This window comes from Perca fluviatilis, chromosome 15 (genome assembly GCF_010015445.1).
Source record: "Perca fluviatilis chromosome 15, GENO_Pfluv_1.0, whole genome shotgun sequence".
Classification (NCBI taxonomy): domain Eukaryota; kingdom Metazoa; phylum Chordata; class Actinopteri; order Perciformes; family Percidae; genus Perca; species Perca fluviatilis.
The window spans coordinates 10,561,209-10,579,191 of NC_053126.1; the positions used below are offsets into that span (position 1 = coordinate 10,561,209).

The following is a 17,983-nucleotide window of genomic DNA, read 5'->3' on the forward strand; positions in this document are numbered from 1 at the left end:
ATGGTGTATGCATTTCCCTGCGTGTTCTTTGTCCTCGCATGTCCGCATGTGCACATGTTGGCACCTGCGTGCAATACCGGTCTGCCGGCCTGCGTCTCGTGTGTATGTGTCCGTGTGTATGTCTGCGTGTATGTGTGTGTGTGTGTGTGTGTGTATGTGTTCCAGGAGAGCCAATGGCTGGACAGCGTATCTCTCCTGATCAAGGATACATTGGAGGGGGAGATGCTGATGATCGACAACCTCTCCGGTTCTGTCTTCCACCACTATTCCTCTCCTCCACCCATCTGTAAAGATTGCAGGGGCCACCCACAAGAGGTACCACCATGAACGCACATAAATACCAACATATATGCAATACACATGCAAACACACGCATACACCTAAAGGGCAGGTCGCCCCAGATATTAAATTCATCCTTGTGGTTTAAATTTATTTTACAGAACCAAAGGCATCCATTTTTTTGGATACAGATTTGGCTGACACAACCATCCACAGTACCACAAACAGATGCATACATTTTTACCATGGTCATTTTTAGTGACAGGCTCTACGCACTGAGCTTCACTGGACCAACCTGGAGGCCCATATTTATCAAACATGTCAGAATCACTCCTATTAGTCAACCAGAATATTTCACTAGTATTAAAAATACTCCCACCTCAGAAAATGAAACCGATTTATAAAGAAACCATCTCAGTGTTGCCAATTTAACTATCATGCCGCTAGACTTTTAGTGACCATTTTATTTTAAAAAAGAAAAGAAAAGAAAAAAAAGCACAGCAGCAAATTTAGTGAAATTTCGGGCAAACATCTTTACTTTCCCTTGAAGAGAGTTGCAGGTGATCCTGCAGTCCTCCTCGCTCGCTGTTGCTGCGGTTCTTTGGCTTGACAGCTGCGTTCCGTGAGTGAGAGAGAGCAGCACGTTCAGTCGACCACAGCAGCCAGACTGATATATAAACTGATTGCAGAGTATCCATAGTGTATTTGAAAATGCATCGGTTTAGTTTCTGTGTTCAGTCAGGGCATCTTACCAATGGCTACGCTCATATTTCAGCAAAACCAGGCTTACCAAGTCTTGTTTCATTATCATGGGTTAGTGGGGAGGAAGAACCAGGTCAGCTTTATAGCTGTGAAATGCATTTAATGTAATCGCAGATGTGAGGGACCCAAATTAGATGTTATACCCACAGTTTCTGGTTGTCAAATAAATGTACATTTTAGGATTTTGTGGATATTAGTAGATAGATGGCAATTGCAAAAAATAATGTTACATTTACAAATCTTGATTTATAAAATGCTTTTACTCCTTTGCCTGAAAATAGGCCCACATATGGATCATTCTGAGAAGTGTGGGTAAATACACCGCTAGGCCTGATCTTTGCTCTGAGATGCTTGGTAAACATGGCCACATGTGTTGGATGAAAATAAACTTGAGGGACATTTTGAAATAAATTCACACTGGATGCAAGCACCTAGTTGTGTAGGTAGAAACTTATGAATGAAATACCGTCCTTATCATACATATGTGTACATGTGTAAAGATATACCAGCCTATGCAAACGTTTTTGCCTGCATCAACTGTGTTTCAAAAACTTACAGTGAATAGCAAACCTCAGTAGCCCTGAAACACACACACTCACATATACAAGACACACACATTCATGCACACAGGCACAAGCACACACACTCCACGATGTTCAGGAGCAGATTACGTGCATGCAGATTTGCAACAGGGACACACACAGGCACATGCATTTGGCACGTACTTTCATGGATATGCGCACACAGGGCTTCATTCATCACACAAAGCTGTTTGAATGGGAGGTGTTGTTAAAGTAAATATTTTATAAAGTTAATTAAAAACATAGTCTCAACATGAGATGATGTCAACTTTCCATATGTGCAGAAATGTGGATTAATGAGGCCCATTGCATGCATACACACATGCAACCATTCCTGGCATGCATGCACGCATGCACCAACACTCATTTACTTGTGCTTGTATTTTGGGGTATTTTGTACTCAGGAGATCTTGCATCACAGTAAACATAATCACAAACATACTGTCCTGTGCCAGTGTTGTCCATCACAATGACAAAGTGCTGCGGGTCAGCTCACAAGAAGCAATAACTGGGCTCTACACCTCCTTACCTGTCAGTCCTGCTTTCTGCCTGTCTGCAGATGCTGTCAAACCATCAATCTTTCTTCCCTCTTTTACATGTTTACTCCCATCCATTCCTCTACTCCTCTGGCTTTTCCTCTATCGCTCTCTGATTTACTGTGTCTGATCCTTTTCTTCAATTTCCCATGTTCTTTAACCATCAGACTTGCATATTGTTTGTTTGTGTGTATGTGAGAGCGCTAGTGTGGGTGTGTGCCATTTTCAGACAGATGAGTCTGTCACTGCTGTGAGTTATGTACAATGGTGTTGTGTTTAAGGGGACACGAAGGCACAGCGGGACACCTGGATGCAGTGTGTGTGTGACAGTGAAAATATTCATCAAGTAACTACCTAATAAGGACTTGAGAGAGTCTGTCAACAGTTGAGTCTGCAGGGAACATTTCAATGGAGCAGTGAAGGCCTTTGCCATTTATTCAGTTCCTAGATTAAACAGGCACTTCTCAAGCATGCAGGAGCGGTCAACAACACAATTTCTCTGACATTATTTTTTGGAAGGGCGCCATCTTAAAAGGTGGAATTAGATGTTTCGGGAATCTGTTTTGAAAGTTCTGAAAGCTACCTGAACAGGCAGAGGGCTTTACTGTATGTATGGACATCAGCAGGTTCTGTGGTCATAAATGGCATTTCTCAGGGAAAATTTATCCCATGATGATACTGCATGATGAGTGGACGCGTGGTAATACATTGGCATATTTCACAAAGTCCCAAGAGGTATGAGAGAAGAAATAAGTTGCATACTTATATTCCTTTTTGTGCTGTGTAGATGTTGTGCATTTAGCATTTAAGAGTAGAAAAATAACTACTTACCAAATCAGTTAAATCACTTATGTGTAGGATTTCAATATTTCTTTGGTGACTAGTGGTAGTATTAAAAACCTGTGGTAGACAGCAAGGAGGTGTGTCTGTTTTGGCACCTGTGTGTTGTGGAAAATGATCATCTGACTGCTGGTGCACTTGTTTCCTATATTTAGCATAAATTATATTGCATTTGCTTACCATGTCCTGACTCGCATGAGTCACGCTATCAGGCCATGAGATATCCGTCAGCTGTGTAGCAACTCCTTCTGTACCCAGTGCCTTTTTCATTGTCCCTGGAGGCACAGCCAAGAATACAGGAAGAGAGTTGAGCTGCATTGCTGCGCTTCTCTCTTGCTTCCTTGCTCCATCCAACATCTCTCTCTCTCTCTCTCTCTCTCTCTCTCTCCCCTCCCTCTTTGGGCAATGGTAATTTACGGCTGCATATCAGCCATGAATCTTTTTCTAGGAACCTCTTTGTAATTCTGACCTACGGGTACGTGTAAATATATCGCTAACAGGCCTCACTCCATTGGATTTCACTGGGCCCTTTTACCCTCCTCCTCTCTGGCTATGTGTTGCTCTGTCTTTTTAAAGAAATACTGCTTGAGCACATCATAGCACCCCCAGAAACCCTGAAATTCCACTCCAGCTCACTGATCAACTGCAGTATGTTTTGAAATTGTGTGCAAAAAGTGCTGCAAGGGGGAAGGGTAGAGAAGGAAGTCACCCTGAGAAGCTTGAGCTCACACGAGGCTCATGCAGTGATCATTTAAAACCAATTCAATAGCGATATGAGCTGAGTTACACAATGAAACAAACTTAGCTGGAGCGAATGTTGGAACAAATGAGAGCGAGAGAGGTTAGTAGCAGTTGGAGTATTTGTTGTCACTTCCCAACTATTCTGTGTTTGGTAATGCTGTGTCTTTAGGATTGCTGTACAACCAGGACTATGAGACACCATTACACACAGCAACAACATTGTAATGTACAGTGTTTAAAAAACATACTCAGTTGGCTATAGGGGCAGAATTATGAGGTTCTGGTGCATCTACAACTTCACTCCTGATGGAAAAAAAAAACATATCTTCACTCTTGCTTACAGATACATATAGAGACTGCAGGGGCACACCTAAAAACATGCACACATACACCTGCTGTGTACGCACTGCTTGGATATCTGCCTCTCGCCTCTCATTCAGCCTCTGCCTTTACATATTTTGTTCAGTTAATAATGACAAAGCAATGTTGTTACTTCTTGAAATCTCTCACCCTGCTCTCTTTACAGACAGGTGCCACGGCATTTTGGCTACTTTGAATTGTCAACATCTGGTGAAGCATATCGAAACTTGGCAGAGGTTTTACCTATCATGTCTGTGTCGCTCATATCGACCAATAGGAGATGTACTATATATACGAAGGAATCATGAGAGACATCTTCAAAGCATTGTTGCTGATTCTTTAGAAATGTAATATCTATGTATACAAAGATACTGAGGTCAGTTGTGGTTATTGTGATCCCAAGAATAAATCATGCATTATATTTAGCACTTATAAGACAATGCTCTATTAATTCAGTAACTGAAAGGTTTGCTGTTCCTATTCCCTATCCCTTCCTGTTTTAAAACATGAATAACAGAGGTACATTTTTGCAGCAGATAAAAATGGCAGAGATTGAGCAGGCATCACTGAAGTCAGAGCAACTGTCAGACAAGTCCTCATCCCCCACCCTGCCAGATGACCTCAGCCTGGACGAACATACTGCCTACCAGCTGCTGGTGAGAGAGGGCAAGGTGGGTACAGTATGAGCAGAGTGAGGAGGGATGTGGTGGCAAGATTAGGATCTACACTTCAAAAAAGAAAAAAAATACATCTCTTTAAAGTGTTGAAAAATATGGAGTACAAATGTGCAGTAGTGACATACATGCCCTTATTCCCAAGACATCATTTTCTGTGTAGCCAAAGTAAAAGACAGTGTTTGCAAAAATACGTTTGTTTTAAGTAAAGAAACGTTGTAGGATTCAGAGGATGTAATACCATAAAATCAATACAAACAAAAGGAGTCATGAATACAGCAGGCAAAAGTAGTCCAAACAGTCCAAAACGCAGTGGAAGTCAAAAACAGCAATCACAGGAAACAGGAACCACCGAGACCAAAAGGGTAGGGTAGGGTAGAGAGAACACAAACACACACACACACACACACACACACACACAAAATACAAGAGGTAACGAGGTGAAACAAGGAACAGGTGACACAAGGACTCAGGAACAGGTGAAACAGGGTGGGGCAGACAATAACGAAGGTGGAAAAACACAAGGCAGGAAGTAACACGAGACATGACAAAGGAGGAAAAAACAGACTACAAAATAAAACAGGAAACTGAAACACATACAATAAACCTTGACAATAAAGTTGGATCTGAGCTTTGATCAATGGTAATAATGTGCAATTTACAAATATATTCTTCACCTTCTTCACGCTATTTGGTCTTTATGCTGCTCAGATAAAATTACGAATGACATGATGATCCTCCCAGTAAGATATAGTAAATAGTGAACGTGGGACAGAGTGCCTGGGAGTGAGCACCTGGTTTAATGTCATTACCAGGGTAATTACACTTTTTTGTTTAAAAAAATAAAAACATAAAAAGCTTTCAGTGACCAGAATAATAACAATTGCACCATAGATTCATTGTTAACGTCAAGTATTTTCACTACTTTGTACTTTACATGTACAGTATACCGGCACGTTGTCCTACTCCCCCAAAAAGATAAGCACAAACAATGGCAGAGGCTCACTGATGATTTTTTTTATATATATATATATTTATTCCAGGAAGCACAAAACAAATGACCATTATAAAATATTTTTCATGGCTATGCTGTAGGCTCTCTTGTGAATTAAAGATAAAAAACCTTAAGATTCCAAAGATCCCGTTATCGCTTTTTCTCTGTGTATCAGTGGTAACTATCTTGTCTTTGAAGAATCCACAATCTCTTCTCATGAATAAAACTAGGCTCTTCCTATAGTTGCTATCCTGGGTGGCTCTCATGCCTCCCTCTCTTGCACACACTCTCCCCCTTTCATGCTTACTTCCTACTTTATCCATGTTACCCCTCTGGTAATTGCACACCTTCTCTGCACCTCCCTCTAGCCCCTCTATCTCCATCCCTTATCATCCGTCCTTCCTAGATATCCTCCACTGTAATGAGGTAATGCTCCTTGGTTCTGGATAGCCAGATAAGCCTGCAACTGCCACGCATGGCTGTGAACCACTGCTCATTAGAGGAGGGAGGGAAAAAGAGGGAGAGAGAAAGAGGTAAAGACAGAAGGTGAGAAAGGATCTAAGGTTAGGGATTTCATTTGCCAAACTGTGTTTGGGGAAATAAAAATGTGTGTGTGGCACTGAGTAATGTGTGCCATGGTTGTTTGAGGTTTGTATGGGTGTGGGTGGCTGCCTGTTTGAAAGGGGGTCGTTCAGGGGCTAGGACTGAATGACTCAGAGATACAATACACTAGTGGAAGCACAAAAGTGGACACACATGCATGCATGCGTGCACGAACACGCACAAATGATTCTGCAGTCCCCACATGATGGTAATTAAAACGTACAAGGTAGGAGCTTACAAAGCTGAACTCCTGCCTTAATCTACCTCGTGCTCCCCGCTTCCAGCTGTTGCAGCCATCACACACACACTGACACGTTTCTAACTAATCATTGATTGTTACAATATGTAACATTAACATTACAATAACAGGCTCTTTCAGCCCATAATCAGTCCTCGCCCTTCACTAGCACCTAAATGAAAAGCCCGAGGGATGATGAGAATCAGAGACCATGTTTGATATCTGCAGGATGCCAGAGGGGCTGTTTTTTTTCTGCACTCATTTTCTATTAGGCTTGGTCCAGGAATTGTCATTTTTACAAAATGTAATGCTAATCCTAAACTTGAATTGTCCTTTTGCAAAAGAAGTAAGAGGTTTATGTACATTTTAAACTATGTTAATTTATTGTAAGCTTTTTTTTTTCAGCACACAAGTCCAAGCAATCATAAAAAAGCAATCATAAAAAAAATGTTATGTCATTTATCTATCCCTACATGTCTAGTTTAGCTTCTTTTTTAAATGACGTTCCACACACTTTTAGATTTATAAAAAAAAGACATTTCCTTCAATGTCAGATAATCTGTTCTCTTCCAGGGAAGGTGCAGCAGTGACTCTCGCAGCTCTGAGGAGGCTGGAGGTGGAGGGAGTCATGCAGGAGGCCACCAGACTCAAACCGTGGTGCAGAGCCAGGTGCAGGGGTTGGGCCAGCCCTGCCGGGCCCTGAGCACTGGTATTGAGGTGGAGACTGCACTACAGGAGATGGAGATGCAAACACAGCAACCACATATGCGTTCACCTCACTGTAGCCACAGTGAGTAAAACCAGATAAAGTATATTCACTGTACTACCAGGCTGGATTTCAAAGGAATTTATTAATGATATATTATCAATATCAATTTTGTATTTGTACCTGCAAACAAGTAAATTCTGATTTCTTTTCATGCTGTTTTTTTGCAGCCTACATTATATATATGTCAAAAAAGTTGGTGGGTAAAATTGACACATGAAAGACACAATTTGGACAAGACATAACATGGTTTTGTTAAATGAGAGCAACAACTTTCCAAGATAAATATCTAAGAAAACATATTGTAAATTATATTCACAATAGGAGGATTTCAGGAGAGATTATAAAGGTCCCAGAAATGTACCTCTCAACAATTAGGAAGAGAGCATACAAAGGGCACTTGAACCTCTGCAATAAAGTGCTAAATGATCTGTGTAGTTCTATTTCGTATAGGCTTCGCCCACTAAGAGCTGTTGCTATTGGGTTTATCCCTCGTGCATGCGCAGTCGACCATACTTTTTTTTTTTTTTATTCAGTTTAAGATTTATTTATTAGGACATTAATCAACATTTCTGTAAAAGTGTTAGCCAGTCAGCTCATTTTTTAAACTGTAGTCCTATTTACCTAGAATGCGTGTCTTTGTGGGAGGAAACCCACGCAAACACGAGGAGAACATGCAAACTCTACACAGAAAGGCCCTGCCACAGCTGATACCATTTAACCAAATGCCATCACAAAGCATATACTCATCCCCACACTACACATTAGACTCTGATTCAGACACTTTATTAATCCAATGGGCAATTCATTTGCAGCTTCCCAGTCCATACAGTCAGTTCCAACGAACACTCATCAAACAACAGTTAAAGATGTTATAAAAAAAATATCAACATTAAACAACACCTAAAATCTGTCAGTTAACAGTGGGTGCTTTAACCTGCCACCCTGCAAAGCAACAAGAGGCCCCACCTAAAGGAAGTATTTTAAAGCATGTAGGGAGATAGGGATTCACTCACGACATCCACCTGCAAGTGTTGGGCTTGCTGACTTAGTAGCTATTTCACTGCCACTGTATTACTTATGATATAATATATATATATATATATATATATATATATATATATATATACTTATATCTATCTATCTATCTATCTATCTTTATATATATATATATATATATATATATATATACAGTATATACAGTATCTCACAAAAGTGAGTACACCCCTCATATTTTAGTAACTATTTCATTATATCTTTTAATGAGACAACACTGAAGAAATGACACTTTGCTACAATGTAAAGTATTAAGTGTACAGCTTGTATAACAGTGTAAATGTGCAGTCCCCTCAAAATAACTCAACATACAGCCATTCATGTCTAAACCGCTGGCAACAAAAGTGAGTACACCCCTATGTTAAATTCCCATAGAGGCAGGCAGATTTTTATTTTTAAAGGCCAGTTATTTCATGGATCCAGGATACTATGCATCCTGATAAAGTTGCCTTGGCCTTTGGAATTAAAATAGCCCCACATCATCACATGCCCTTCACCATACCTAGAGATTGGCATGGGGTACTTTCCATAAAATCATCTCTCTATCATCTCTTTATCAGGATGCATAGTATCCAGGAGACTATACATCCTGATAAAGTTACCTTGGTCTTTGGAATTAAAATACCCCCACATCATCACATACCCTTCACCATACCTAGAGATTGGCATGGTTTTATGTCAGTTAGCCTAATAGCTATAGCAAAGTGTCATTTCTTCAGTGTATTAAAAGATATAATGAAATATTTACTAAAATCTGAGGGGTGTACTCACTTTTGTGAGATACTGTATATATATATATGTACACAATATATATGAAGCTGCTGCTGTAGCTTGATCTATATACATTATTCAGATGAAAATAATCCTTCCAACACAAGTGGAGGACAATAAAAGGATAGAAATGGAAAAAAGTGTACTCCCTCCTCAAGGTGGTGTTTCCAGCAGCAGCAACAAGGAAAGAAACAAAGGAGGAGGAGGAGGAGGAGGAGCAGCAGCCAGTGGCATTTCTCCTCTCTTCCATCTGCCTGCAGAGTTCTTCCACCCTGCAGGAGCAGCCATCCCAGCACCTCCCCGCAGTAGGAGCTTACGGTTGTCGAGGGGCCTTAGACTGACCTCCCCAGACTCATGGGCTTCGCTCCGCTCCCCAGGAGCCCATAGCAAGATGCTCTGTACACAGGTAGGGGTAGGGGAGGAGAGGGGCAAAATAGATAGTTGTAAGGTTTTATTGAGGTAGAGCCTTGGGAAAGTCATTAGATTAAAAAGAAATAGCAGATCCATTTTGTGCTTAGCTGGATGAGAAATGGCCTGATGTCTGTTCACTGACAACAAATCATAATGTCTAAGAGGCAATAAAAATGTATATGTAAATATTAAAAAGATTTGAAAAGATTTTTTTGAAAAAGAGTTGGATTCATGTGCTTTCTCCCCTTTCTCCCTTCTGTCTTCAGTGCCCATCCCATAGTGACTCGTCCCTTGCTACAGGCAGCTCTGAGGGCAGCCTCCAGACCACCCTGGAAGAGGGACTGAGCTTCAGCATCTCTCCACCACAGAACTTGGAGTTGCCTTTGCTGACAGCTCCCTTACCACTTGTGTGCCCGCTCCCTGAAGACGGCACTGCCATTTCCTCCCCAGTTCAGACCCTGAGACCAAGGCCGAGCCCCTCATCAGCCCTCACCCTCCAGGCCACCAGGGGCCACCAGCGGAGCCAGAGCAGTGGCCGAGGAAGCACCAGCCCGGGCTACACCCGTGACGACTCAATTGACCCTTCGGACGAGGACCTGGGAATAGGTATTGGATCGTCAATTGGTGGCTGTGGCTCCAGCCAAGCGGGCAACAGTGAACACTTGTCAGAGACACTAAGCAGCTTGTCGCTGACATCACTGCTGTCGCCCAGCTCCCTGGTGTACCCGGGAGGAGCAGTGAAGAAGTGCAACAGCACAGGAAGCCTGGACCAAGGGGGGATGCTACTGTCATCCCGGGGTAGGGAGGGCCGCAGGGAGATTCTGGGCTTGGAGCTTATGGACCCCCAAGGCTTCTTGGCTAACCCCTGGACAGGGGTATTAGTTGATACAAGAAGAGGAGAAGGAAGAGTGGAAATAGGAGATGGCGAGCAAGGGTTTAAAGGGAAGAGCTCAAGCCAAACAACAGTAGGGCCTTGTCGGAAAAACAGATGAAACCTACCTACTCTTTCTTTGTCTCTCCATTCCTTGGATCTTAACCCATAGCTGTCCCCTCTCACTCTCTCTGCTTCCATCAGTGAGAGAGAGGCTTCGATGACACATGATGTCCCGTATTCCAAATCCAAACCCTCATCTTGCCCCCTCAACCCTTTTCGATACATTTGTGACAAGCCCATGTCCTGTTTTGTGCTAGCTAGGGGAGTGGTCTTGGGTATAGACTGCTGGTGAGGAAGTGGCCTGCAGAGTTAAGGGCTGAAGATAAATCCTTAAACACTCTTAGGGGCTGTACCTGTAGAGGAGGACATGGAAGGTTCTGCTCACATTGGAAGACCAGGACGCCCATTCATATCAGGGAGTCAACAGGAGCAGAGACAAAAGAGCTAAAACTTAAAGACACAAGAAAAGAGGCTTGTTGTTGCTCTACCGTTTCCTTTTCCCCGTGTCGGCTTGGGTTCACTGAGGTTGGAAATGCCAAAAATAGAAGTACCCGAACTGAAATAGCTATACATGCCAACAGAGACTGTTTTGAATCGTTTTTGTCTCAGAGGCAGTGCAGCGAGTAAGTGGGAGGAGGCACGGAAATGGCGGAATATATTAAGGCGGAAGGAAGGCTGGGAAAGGAGAAGGCAAGTCATTTGTTTGGCTCGGAAAGCAGAAAGCGGATCTAATGTCCATCTGTTCTGGCAGACGGAAACAACACAGGTCCTACTCACTCTGGCACAGGACCTTCTGCTGAGTTCAGAGTAAAATGCAAGGTGGAGGAGAGTTCAAGAGTTTTTGATCATAGTGTGTGTGTGAGAGCACTGCCTCAGGTCCATCCAAGGCCTAAATTAAATAATTGTTATCACTTCACCACACCTCTGTGTTTTTGAAACAGGAGCTAGGTATTATCCGATCAAAGCTCCGTGCCTCTGTCAACTGAGTCTTGAGTGGCAGCAGAAAATGCTAAGAAATTGACAGATTGCGGAGGTATAAAGTGCATGGAGTGATTTGTGAAATTGGTTCTTTTTTTATTTCTATCTCCAGTATCTTTCACTGATTCAGACATGAAGAAATGAGTATGAAAGAGAGCTAGCTACTTATAAATAAAGTGAGACTTCAAGCACACTCCTTTTGACACCACTTCCTCCACCATGCTTAAGGATCTGCGATGAATGGACAAACCCACAAGAGTTGCGAGGGACCTAGACTGCATGATGGAATTGCATTTAACCAAGTTTTTTTTTTTTTTATCTGTATACAGAAGTGTATCAAGATGTCAATGTTGGGTGATAACCATGTGATTTCTATCCCACTATTTTTGTAGAAAAAGAGATAGGCACATGCAAGTGTTGCCGTTACTTTGTCCCTATTTCATTCAACCCATACGATCTCTTTGACTTGTTGTCTAGGACTTTTTGTCTGCCAGTGGCTTCCAGTTTTATAAAATTTTTAAGGTGTGGACGGTGTATAAAACAACAAAGCAAAAAATTTCAAATAAACTTTTGTGCGCTGAAGTGATTGTTCCCTCCAGCAAATTTCTCTTTGGGAACACTGTTTCCTCATGATTTATTTTTATTTTTTTTCCAAATGTTGGAGTCCCATGGGACAACCAGAGATGAGAAGAGCCATATTCACTCAGCACATGAGGATCGTTCCAGCTCATAGACATTCCTGCTGGCTGCACACAGGGAACTTTGTTTGCTTTTAGCCTCCTATGCTAAAAACCATGAATAGCGTAAACCATCTCTATGAAAACTTTAATTTGAGAACTACACCACAACATATCGATTATGGACACATTAGTGTTCCTTAAGCATGGTTCTGGGATTGCAATACAGTATGCTTTTTCTTGAAATGACACCCTGATGCACTCATCTTCTCTTCCCCATCTCTTCGCACATACAGTATGTTGTAGCAACCCCTTCACACACACACACACACACACACACACACACACACACACACACACACACACACACCAGTTTGATATTCAGCTGACACTAACAATGAACAAAACTTTGCATATTTTAATGCAAGCTTATTTTGGCTTTTGCCACATGATTAACTGCTACATCCAAAAATAAAATGCTCATCTTTAAGTCTGATTTCTGGAGGTTGACTGTTGTATCCACAGTGTTTTGATCTTTACCGTACTTTTTTAATTTCTAAAAAAGAATGAGATGATGTTAGAAAAAAAACTGTATCATGCAAAATCACTTTGATGACTATGTTTAATCACATGGTGTTGGGTATTAATGAGTGATAGTAAAGACAGTTGTGTGTGAGTTTATGCTTGTGTGTGTGTGTGTGTGTGTGTGTGTGTGTGTGTGTGTGTGTGTGTGTGTGTGTGTGTGTGTGTGTGTGTGTGTGTGTGTGTGTGTGTGTGTGTGTGTGTGTGTGTTTATGACTTCAGGTGAAGTGATTGCCTTTTCCTGAATTTACCTGTTTGTCAGTAAGGATACCTGAGATTAAAGGTTGAATAGCGAAAACATGAAGCAACAAAGGGCTGTTTTAGCTTCAAAGATATATCCTTCTGTCTTTCTGAGACAAATCCTTGTGTCAATGAAGATGGCATCAAAGGGTAAAGCCTGACTACGCAGCAATAAATGTTCTATGTGTATGCCCTGAGTAAATGATGTCAATGTTTTTATCTCCTCAGAATACAACAGTATTCATTACTGTCTGTTTTTGCTTCTACTTGTCTGAACTTACAACCAATCAGACTGCACCTCTGCCCTCTCGGAGACCGATCGGTACAGAGATAGGCTGCAATTGGACGACAATAGCAAATGAGGTTATTGAACTCAGGTCGGGGGGTAAAAACCACTGGTAAAATTTTAAAGATAGCTGTAAAGGTGTGCTCAGATTGAGCTCGGAGCAAATTTTCACCAGGCTTTATTCGCACAAATTGGACTGCTGGAGTGTTTATAAGCTACAAACAGCCAATGCACCCACACTCCAGATGTTAGCTTTAACTACCTAACAATGTGTGTGTGAGCAGCAGAGTGTGTCTTTGTGCAGTGTGTGTGTGTGTGTGTGTGTGTGTGTGTGTGTGTGTGTGTGTGTGTGTGTGTGTGTGTGTGTGTGTGTGTCTCTGAATCAGACTGATTTACCAGGATCTGAAGTTATTTCTGTTATTTCCCTCCAGACTCTTGCCTCTATATGTTCATGAAGTACAATATGAGTACAATAGCCTACATTGAATTTGTATGCAATCGTGCCGATTCCTAAATTTGCTTTGCCTTCAGTCTGAACACACCTTAAAGGTGTACAATTCACATTTGTACATATCTTTGTATTTTGATCTGCATGTGTGCATTGCTGCCAGTGACCATGATTATATCATTAGTACGCATTTCATAAAATTGTAAAAAGTTTAAGGGAATGCCCCAATGTTTTTTTACTGCTGCTATGAAACCACTAAAACAAACAAATAACTTTTTTTCCTTTCAACACAAATTATATTTGTGGGTAAGTAAAAGCTGCTGTTCAGTCTTCATCTTTACACCTGTTATTTCATTTTAAAGTATTAAGTATCTGATATGAGAGACAGAAAAAAAAGAGGTTGAGTCAAGAGTCTAGCCACTGACAGGACAGGGACACAAAAGTGTACAGAGTTGACGTGGACAGCTGGGCAGTTTAAAGCCAACAGACAGTGTGAGAGACTCAGGTAGAGAGATGCTGCAGGAGCAGGAGACTTCTCCAGACAGCTTGTCAGCAGAGCCGCCAGTGCGAGAGAGCACATTAGGCATGCACGCTGAACTCCGAGGTGTTGTTTACCTCACACCCCGAACCAAGCGATCCCTCCACCTCATCTAACCTCTCAAAGACCAGCTCTCCCTGCAGGCCCCCTGTCCTTCAAATGTCACTGCAGGGGGGTGGAGGTGTGTGTGGGGAGCGGTAAGTGTAAATGTGTCTCTGAGACTGTGAATGCGTGCGTGTGTGTTGATGCAAGCACAAAGTGTGAGTGGATATGTCATTACTTCAGTTGTCTGCAAGGTATTTAAAAGAAGTGGCCTGGCATCTGAAATGTTTGGGCATTAATCCTGATTTGCCTTACATAACCTGAGAGAGAGAAAGAGTACTAGTGACCTCTTGCAACATAAAAGGTCAGTATCCAAGAAGCCTCTTGGGGCTTGTTTGCTGATTTTCTTCCCATGGCAACACACTAAGTGCACTGAGATCTAAAGGCCCCTGTGGTGCAGGATCATTGTTTCACCTCACCTAGAAATCCACTGGTTTTATCCCAGCTATAACATTTAGAGTACTTCTGTAATGGTTGTAGTTTCGCAGCTGCAAGGGAAAATTCCTGAAATTGCAAACAAACGCTCAAAACGCATCAATCGAGGGAATTTTTCAGGCATACATTGAATTATTGTGTTAGGGCTACTTTTCAAAGGAGAAAAAAATGCTAAGTATATTGAGTCAATGGTATTTGGAAAATCAAAAGAAATACTGTGGTGTCATATCCTTCAAAAAAGTTATGTCAAACATAAGTCTGATAAAAAGGTCCAAACAATGTGTTTATCTCAACAACAACTTGTTTTCATGTGTTGCTTTTTTTCTGAGGGAGGTGTGAAGCCTTTTATTCAAAAAAAGTCATTAAATCAGACGTAGTTTTTAGTGCTCTGTCACGTAACGAGTCGCTTAAGGTGACCTGAGTGCTGCTTTAAGCAGGGAACTTGGACCACGACATGGTGATTTCAAGCTGGTATTGTTTGGATATAACACACTTTGCATTATGGAGAATTCTATGTAGAACTTTTGCTGAGAGATTTTGCGTCAATTGAAGGGTTTCTAAACGAAGTAAAATAAGTGGTGTTCCATTTGAAGTTTTATGGGATTTTTAATGAAAGAATATGAACATGTCAACATTTTTCCGACTCCTTTTGGAGCAACAGTTTCCCCTCACTCTATCTCTTTCTTCTATTTATTTAATCACATCAGTCAGCGAAACACGCACCTCTTTCCTGACACGCACACATTCATCAAGGCCATGTGTAGAAACCAGTTCTGTCAGCCGTCAAGGCTAACTGCCCAGAGAGTTGTCCAGGCCCGTCGATTGCATCACAGGCTCCAGGGAGAGAGCCAGATAAAGGCAGGTTGTGAAGGTGGCACAACAAAAGGATGAATGAAGTGCCACTGAAATGAGCTGACTGTATAAAATAGAGAAAATGGCTGTCAATCTCCAGATGGTATTTAAACCCTCTGAAATCTGAACAACTTCAAAGGATTTTTTTTTCTCTTATGAGTGTCGCTTTGTTGTTTACCCACCCACCCATCACTCACTCACACATACATACAGACGCCTTTTTTTTTTTTACTGCTATAGTGGATGAATTAAGCAGGTTCAGTATCGCCACTTCTCCCCGTCAGTATCGCCACTTCTCCCCGTCTGTAATAAGAATGGGAAGCAGTCTGGCTTCAATGGACTTTCACATACGTTTGAATTTCAGGGTTTGTGGGCACACATCCACAGACATAAATGCACATATGTACATACACCCACACATGGCACACTTACTCTCTCCATCTTCTCCGCTCACACACAAACACAGACACAGAAAAACAGATATCCACTCCCTTGTTGCATCCAACGTGAGTCTGCACGGGAGTGTGCCTGTCTGAGGATCAGTGCTAACGGCTAAAGCTTATTCCTTCACGAACCCTCTCTCTCTTCTCCCTGTTTCTTCTGCTTTACGTCTGCAACATAAAGCCATTAGCGAGGTAGGAGAAGCTGTAACAGCTGAAGCCGTGAGATTGGGAGCAGTGCTGACACCGCCGGTTTCAGCCTTGCTGCGCTTTCATCGCGAGGGATGATTGACTGGTTTTCTCAACACCTGGCCCACTGTTTTGTAAGATAATAGTGAAAAATAATACAGTAACAATGTTGAGTGACTGGTTTATGGTTTGAAAAGAGTTATTCGAAGGGAGCTCTGGCGGTTCAGTCATGTGCTGGGCTGTGTTTTCTCAACAGACAGATTTGAAATCCCAGTTCAAGCTGTCACATCTCTGCCTTGTCTGAATTTAGAACTCAGCAATTTCCCTTAACATGAAAACAATTTTGAAGGCTGGCAAAACTGCCTGTGTATTTCAAAGCAATCCTCTTAGTACATTTACTGCTGAATAGTAAGATAGATTGAGAGCATCAGGAACAAACAAATGTTGCTGACCTCTATTTCCCCTGCACACAAAAATAGAATGAAAAAGATTAAAGCGACTGTAATAGATATTTTTTATAATAATAATGTATCAAATGCTAACGTAAAAAATGTGAAAGGGGTCACCAATGTGGTGGAGAGAGAATACGCAGCATCCCACGGCTTAATGTTTTAACTCTTACTGCTTTGGTTCACTCTTATTGCGTCATTTTGAGCTCCACTGTACACGACCTGCTCAGCACCAAACAGCAGACAGACACAGTAAGCGATTAGCTGGTGAACATAGCACTTAGCATTAAGCAGCCTAAGAGCCATATACTTACATCGCATGTGTCAAACTCAAGGCCAGCGGGCCAAATCCAGCCCCTCGGAGATTTTGATCCAGCCCGAATATCAATTTAGGTTCACAATAAATTTTGGCCTACCTAGTTTTTGTCACTTTTGCTGATGCTTTTGGCAATGCTTTTTTCTATGATGGCTAAGGAACTTTTTTGTTGACTTTTTTAGGGCTTTACGTCGAACAAACTGTAAGGGAGAAGACTTTATAAGACATGCAATAATAATGTCAAAGATATTTGACTTTTTCAAAATTAAAGCATGTCAATAAACTCTAAATGTCTGGCCCTTGATGTGATTCTTATTTTCCAATGTGGCCCTTAGTGAAACTGAGTTTGACACTACTGACTTACATAATATTTCCCTCAGGACGTTGTAGAGACCAAAAACGGAGCAAAAAGTGAGTGAAAATTGGACTTCCATTTGCCGGGTGGCCAGAAACACCACTCTAAATCACTGATAATGTTGCTCCTTTACTGCTGGATGTGTTAATAAGCAACGGTTTCAGTTCACCATACCAACTTAAAAGGTGACAATATGTCAATGTTGTGTTCACCTTGTTTCCCCTGCACCCAAGTGTCAAACAAATAAAGAAATAAAGAAATAAATCAGTTAGTGCGGGCTTTAGATTTTTCTTTTGTTTTATAAAATGCTGGATGAAATTCCTTCCCAGGACAATCGACTGCAGTATTATTTTTTTCTTTCCAACGTTTCCTCAAGGTTTCATTTCTGTGTGTGTGTGTGTGTGTGTGTGTGTGTGTGAGTAAGAACTCTTAATGATCTTACCTTAGAACACGGCTCAGACTGAATTACACAGCCACAGTATGCAAGCAGGAACACAGTACCTCCAAAAATGCACTACAATTGTTTACAAAGCAAAAATTAAAGTATTCA

General features: G+C 41.6%; 1 protein-coding gene across 6 annotated transcripts in view; it reads left to right on the forward strand.

The window, feature by feature from the left end:
- Nucleotides 1-13,969, forward strand: part of cacna1ia (calcium voltage-gated channel subunit alpha1 Ia) — a 157,160-nt gene extending 143,191 nt beyond the window's left edge. The window contains exons 33-37 of one of the 6 annotated variants that reach the window (XM_039824434.1): nucleotides 166-315; nucleotides 4,633-4,770; nucleotides 7,182-7,398; nucleotides 9,360-9,607; nucleotides 9,879-13,969. In XM_039824434.1, the coding sequence (XP_039680368.1) occupies nucleotides 166-315; nucleotides 4,633-4,770; nucleotides 7,182-7,398; nucleotides 9,360-9,607; nucleotides 9,879-10,604 (1,479 nt within the window). In that variant the 3' untranslated portion in view covers nucleotides 10,605-13,969. The remainder of the gene's footprint in view (nucleotides 1-165; nucleotides 316-4,632; nucleotides 4,771-7,181; nucleotides 7,399-9,359; nucleotides 9,608-9,878) is intronic. The other 5 variants (XM_039824436.1, XM_039824435.1, XM_039824433.1 and 2 more) reach the window with 5 other exon arrangements.
- The last annotated feature ends 4,014 nt before the right edge of the window (nucleotides 13,970-17,983 follow it).